The sequence below is a fragment of the Harpia harpyja genome, chromosome 16, assembly GCF_026419915.1.
Source record: "Harpia harpyja isolate bHarHar1 chromosome 16, bHarHar1 primary haplotype, whole genome shotgun sequence".
NCBI lineage: Eukaryota > Metazoa > Chordata > Aves > Accipitriformes > Accipitridae > Harpia > Harpia harpyja.
Window position 1 is genome coordinate 31195049 of NC_068955.1, and position 6772 is coordinate 31201820.

The 6772-nt window shown below is 37.2% G+C and overlaps 1 protein-coding gene across 3 annotated transcripts in view; it reads left to right on the forward strand.

Annotated features, from left to right (window-relative positions):
* CAPRIN1 (cell cycle associated protein 1) overlaps positions 1-6656 on the forward strand; it is a 40145-nt gene extending 33489 nt beyond the window's left edge. For all 3 annotated transcript variants that reach the window (XM_052810403.1, XM_052810401.1, XM_052810402.1), the window contains one exon: positions 618-6656. In XM_052810403.1, coding sequence (XP_052666363.1) covers positions 618-682 — 65 coding nt within the window. In that variant the 3' untranslated portion in view covers positions 683-6656. The remainder of the gene's footprint in view (positions 1-617) is intronic.
* Positions 6657-6772: the final 116 nt, after the last annotated feature.

A 6772-nucleotide genomic window follows, 5' to 3' on the forward strand; every position in this document is an offset into this window, starting at 1 on the left:
CACTGTTTGCAAAACCACAGTTCCACGTGGTAGTCCGGTTTTGAAGAGTTCTGTCCTTGACTGTCTTAGTACTGAAAGCCCTATAGTGTGGAACTGTGGCCTGAAGTCCAATGTGGTATTAGGCTGTAGTGAAGCTGAGAGCATATTTCAGGAAGCACAACTATAATGAAGGCAAGTCTTGAGGTTCGTTGGGCAGGGATGTGCAGGCAAACATGAGAGGGATTCCCCAAGTGACCTACAATTCTCATATAGTGAGAGTGTGAGCTACAGGCAGTCTCTTTCTTAAGGAGGAATGGAAGTTAAAACATGATTAGTTAGGTTACAGTACTTAAATTTAAAATACAGTAAACCAATTATTGCCTTACATTACTGCAAAACTTCTTACTTGAAGTGATTACAACTTTGTAGTTCTGGGAAAAAAAGTACTGGGATAAAGCTGAAAAATGAAAAGACAGGTTACGTACTGTTGAGTTTTGATTTGAAGGAGCTTTTAAGACCATATATAGTCTAGATACGCATCCGGGAATTGTTACCAGTTTGGACCAGAGTTTTTAGGAATTTTTTTAAAATAACCTGACTTCATGCATAATTCAAGAGCCTTTTTGTCTGTTTTCTAGGTCGTGGAGGACCCCCAAGACCAAACAGAGGGATGCCTCAAATGAATGCTCAGCAAGTGAATTAAACAAATTCACGGGATTACATTAAACGCCAAAAACACACTGGCCAGTGTACTATACATGTTACCAGAAGAGTTATTATCTATTTGTTCTCCCTTACAGGAAGTTTGTTGTAAAGGGACTATTTTCATTACCCATAATGACAGGACTACAGTTGCCAGCTTTATATTACCTGGATATTGAAAGGAACGAATCAACGTTTACTCTGCATGTTCTGTCCTAAGCATCATCTTGAGCCTTGCACATGAGATTCAGATTCCTCACCCTTGCTAAGAGTAAAGCAAAAAAGGCAATTTTCAGGGTGATCCAATCTCCATGGTTAACTGAAGTGGCAGGAAAAAGCAAAGACTCACTTCTGATGTTTAAAAGTGATGTAACAAATTTGGATAAAATCTGCAAATTCTTAAAGATTTACTGTGGTGGCAGTTGATAAAACTTAATGTTCCCATGAAAGGATGGAAAAGGTGAAGTGTGGCTTGGTAGAGCAACTGCATTTCAGCTTTTTCTTACTAAATTGAAGCACTGAACAGTTAAAGATGCGTAGTAATGCATATTTCCCTGAATAGACAAATAGGCTTATAGCCAGTTTTTGACAAAGCAGCAGCACCCCTTAGCTGCAGCACTCCTCCTCACCAGGGCCCTGTTTACTGTGGCTAAGGATTTAAGATCGCTTGCATAACTGCTAATGTAATTGTGTAATTTTTTTTTTTTTTTTTAAACAAGAAGAAAAGCTTTGATTTGGCACTTCAACAAACTTTTGCAACAAATGTGAGATATGATCTGGATGGCCACTGTATATTTGATGTGAAGTATTTAGATATCTCTTTGAAACACTTCTAAGTTTCTTTGATAGCAATGACTTTTGTAAGGATTGGTATTCTCTATCATTCCTTATGACTTGCACATTGTCTGTCACTAATACTTGACCTTGCTGTATTATCACCTAAATAACTGATTCCGGTACTGATGGAAATCTCTAATGGATAATCATAACACTTTTGGTCACATGTCCTTTTGTCTTTCCTGCAGCCTTGAAGGTTTTAAGAAATCTCAAATGCCCGCTGCTGCTGCCCTTTTAATTGCTATCTTTTGAAAAGCACCAGTATGTGTTTGAATTGATTTCCCCTTTTAAGGGAAATGACAGCCAGCAGTTACAGTTCTAATGGTATAAGCAAGACAAATAAAACATGTTTATAAAAATTGTATCCTGGAACACTGGTTTTCAGCGACTGAAACAAATGTAATGTGATGGGGTGACATTTCATAAGGTTTTGGGTTTTTTTTCCCTGATAGATTCTCTTCTTCCTGAATAGTTGTAAACCCTCCTCCTGTTTTTCTGATTTTATTCTAATAGCTGTGACTTCTGGGAAACTTCTTTTTACGGACTTTCCTTTTCATCAAGGCAGCAATGTATAAAAGTAATGGCATAAGACTAGGAGCTGGAAAATACCAAGTCTTATTCAAGTTTTACTGCATACTTGTGGTATAATCTTTGGAAAATCACTTGTGCCTACCTTTTGCGCACATGCACTCTCTCTGCAGTGGGGAGAATATATTGATAGCTGCCTCCATAGAGGTGTTGGTAGTTCTGTTGCATTCTATAGCACGTGCAAGAAGGAAAGTGCTATATGTGTTAAGTATTGCTCATCAAATCCTACCTGTGGAAAGGTGAAATTAAGGAACAGCTACATGTTGTTTAACTGTTATATATAAAACTGAAGGTTGTTTTCACTCAGAGGGTCATTTCTACTTTGTATCATAACTGAACTTTCAGAACTTGTAGTCAGATGTTTTGATTTTGTTGTGAAATAATCTGAAACTCTACAAATAGGTGGTAATATCACTTTTCCATGTTCTGTGTGAAGAGCACAAATGAGATGTTTTTACTGAGAAAAGTGATAAGCTTGTGAAGACGATATTACACACCAGACATCTTGAAACGATGCTGATGGCTAGAAGCAGCAGTTTTAGTCAAGGTCTAGAAACATTCCGTACCAGTACAACAATATAAACTGCAGTCCGGTGAGAAGTTGCTGTTCTGTGTCTTTTTTAGGAAGCTATTACTGAGATAATAGTCCCAACTGTTTTTTAACTGGAAAAAATAAAAAGACAAACCTTTTGATGTTGAACTGATGTAGGAAAACAGTGAATTCTTTTTTTTTAATTATTATTATTATTTTAACTTTTTGTGCATCAGCTTACTTTTTAAATGGTTGATAGAACACAAGCTATTCAGCTTTTTCCATTGCACACCAAATGCTTCTTAAATAGCTAATTGTAGTTTGACAGTAAACTTGCAGCATACTGAATTAAAGACCTCTGAATGGATCAGAACATTCCACTTAAGGTTTTGGGGTTTGCTCTTTTTTTTCCAACTTAAATTTATTAATAAAACATCAGGTAGTTGAGAGGCCTCTTAACTGAGATACAACTTTGTAAGCCTTTTCATGTATGAAAATGGTCTTTAGAGTAGCTGCTCTACTGTATGCTGATAGAGGGAGATGTGTTAGAATAATAACCGTAAAGCAAGTACATAAGATGTGTTTAATCTGGGAATTTGCACTGACTCCGTTAATCTCAATACGTCTGTCTAATAAACAGTATGCTGAAAAATTGGCTTGAGTCACAGTATGGCACATAGATCCACTAACTGGTTTTCTGGCCTGTTCAGGGGAGCTTTTAAGTATCTTCGCTCTGTAACTTAGCTCTAGATCTGAGTTACCTCTAGATCACAAGCACTCCTAGATATGTTTCTTTTGAAAAAGACCATCTTTTGAACAAAGACCATTGTAAGAAGTGATCCTATTGGTGGCAGTTCTGGGCTGGTTCTGTTGCAGAGCCCTTTCTGGGTGCCGGGGGATGAGCTGTGGTCGTTCTAGTTAGGTGCTGTGGTAGGGCCTGATGCCTGTGGTTGGGAAGCGTGAGTGAGCATAACAAAGTGCTACTACTGAGCCTGCGTGTAGACACATCAGTTGTACTCTTTGGTGGTTTTACCCGATTCTTCTGTGAGTCACTCTTCTGGGAGCATAACAAGACTAGTTATGACTGCTTTCTTGCATATACAGCTACTGTGAGGAGATGCAGATTTTTATTTTGGCAGGGGCTTTATTTAATATTGCTAGGCTGTACAGTGGTATGTGTTTGAGAACAACTTGTAGCTTCAGCATCTTATTTTGTCTAGGCTGTAATACAAGGATTCTTGAGTAAATAATTTATAAATCACTTGAGTTTCCAGATGTTTCTGCCTAATGTTACTGTGTCTGGGAAACCTGGATCCTTCCTAGATGTCCTACAACTTAAATACTTAACTCGGAAATCATAGCTATTGTCTCATACCTAAGGTCGGTTTTGTCCTACATTTAACTTCTGTGTTCTCCCTGAATACGGAATGTCTTTTTAAGAACAGTTCACCAATACAGCTTCTGGATTTGGCTGTGGAGGGATGACTAGACTTCACTTAATCCCTGCTTTCTTTCCAAGATACTGTCTTTGTGTATAGTAATCTCTTAAGGCATAACTTCATCCAGAGTAGTTGGAAGAGTAGTGTTGACTTGTTAATAGACAGTTAATGTATTCTGCTGGGACTTTATAGCTCGGAGAACTTTGTGATCTTAAAAATGTGTCTTCTCAAAATGTCCCGCTGACCTTATTTGTTAGGCAGATTCTTTGATTGGGTTACAGGTTACTTTCATATGTGTCTTTGGAGAATGGATTGAGCTTCCTTCTTTCCCCCAGATGGCATTTGAGTAACTACTTTGGAGAGAGAAAAGTTACTGAAAAGGCTTTTACTCTAGACAAACATTGAAAAGATGATAAATGATACTGAAAAAGTGGTTACCCTTCATACGATTAGAAGCAAATAAGGCAAAACCTTTGTGGTCCAGCAGAATAAGATACAAAACCAATCCATCAGAAAAATCTTTACCTTCCTTTTTTTTTTTTTTTTTTTTTTTAGGTTCTGGTGTTGCCTAAGCTGAGTAGTTGACTTTTCTTACCTCTTCTTTGCAACAACCATTTATTATAAATGCACATCTGAGATAGAAGGTTTTGGGCTCAGTGGACAAAATTGTGCTGTATTCTTCAGTTTTCTCCTATCTCAAGTCTCCTGTGGGTACAAAGGGACATGAGAACACTGCTCATTAACCAGCCCCGTTAATAAGGCTGCCAGTCACCTCTTGAAAAGTAAAGGATCACCCCTCTTGCTCATGCGAAACTGTTCTTGATTAAAGTGTATGCAAAGTATCAAAACAGATACTTGAATATACAAATTTATAGCTGGAGTTGAGGTTTGTGACTATATGAAGTAGACTGTATATTTTAGTCTTTCAAATCTATGCACCCGTTTTTACAGTATTCCATCTGCATGGAATATGGAATGGACTAGAAAGGGGTTTTAAACGCTTGAGCTGGCACCAGCGAAGTTCTACAGATGGGGTGGGTAGGTGTTCTTCACCACTGATTGACCTAAAAATCTGCCTCATCTTAATAGGAAGCAGGAAACAGTCCTGAAAATAAAACTTTCAACCTTGAAAGATTATTTCCTGATTTAAATCTGGACTTAAATATAGTTACGATTATTGTTGGGAACTTTGAAAACTCAAACATCACAAAATTGTATGGTTTCCTTCTAATTCTGGTTTTCTCTAAATGACAAAATTTGTTGTGATGGAACAGTCAAATCTTAACATCAGCATCTGAGCGTTTGATTGGTCTCATACTAATCTTGGCTTTCTTATAGTCAGTGGCAGAACTTAACAGAAGGAGCTTTGATGTGAACTTTGGGAAAATTCCCTTATTTAATACCAGATTAGCATACCTGATAGTTATGAAGAAGGCGAATTGCTTAAACTATAATGTGTTTCTGTGTGGCCAATTTGTTTTTCCAGAGGGAGGGAAATGGGGAAGGTCCTTCAAACTTCCTGGTTTGCAAATACTGCTTGCTTTTACATTGAAATGATTTTCATCCCAGTCAGTATGTTTTCCAAGAGTAAAGGTTCCATGCTTTTGAGAACCACTGCACCTGGCTGCTTAGAGTTCGATGTTGCATTCAAATCATCTAACACTAAAGGGAAAGAAGATACCTACACTGTAGTAGGCTGTTAAAGAAACTTAATGTCTCTTCCTCTCTGTGAAAGCAAGCCCCTGACCCTCATACGCTTCTAAGAAAACTTAAAAGCATTGTCTTGGATTTCTGTCTGTTCCTACAGGGTTTCAGAAACTGGGTGTTGCTGAATTTTTGGTGTGGTATGGTAGTCTCTGATGAGAAGCTAATTTTCTAAACTGTTTGTCTAAGGGTTAGAGGTGCTATTCTATTAACCACTTTCTTAGGCTTTTTGAATATAATGCAATTAAAATTATTTGTGGCTCTGTAGATCCAGCCTTAATGGAGAAGTCTGTTTTCCAAAATCTGCATCCTAAAGCCCATTTGAGCGGTGCTTGAGAGAACTGTATTAGGAAAACTTCAGCTTAACTTGACATTTTGTTCCGAGTTAAATTTATCTGTGTTAGCTCTTGCTGCAATTATTAACTCATTAATTTTAAAAGCTAGGTTCCATTTCCCCACCACCACGTTTTTTATGTTCATAAAATAATGAGATGGGTGTAACTAGCTCAGTTCCAACTATGGTGGCCAGTTTCTCCTTTCTACAAAATGTGCTCAGATACCCAATAGTGGATCAAGAGTACACCTGAAACTTTGGTATCAAGACAAATTTTAGTAATTATCCATTAGACTTTTATTAAATGAAAATGTATTTCCTTTTTTGAAGCTATTCAATTTTAGAATAAATTTTAGTAATGCATCTACCATATAAAGTAAATCTTCAGAATTACGTTTTAGTTAATTGTCAGGTTTAAATTTTCTGATGGCCTTAAACATACCTGTATATATGTCTTTGCAGTTCTTTAACTCAGCGTTTAAAGCAAATTGGTCCATGGCTTATGTAAACACTTGAAAAATAAATCTATTTAAATGTTTTATGTCCTTCCCTTCTAAGCAAATATTTCATACCTATACCTTAAGGAATTGTCTTGCTACACTAATGTTGCATTGGTGGTTTTGTCTCAGTAACTGGGTTTACCTGGGTTCACCTCCT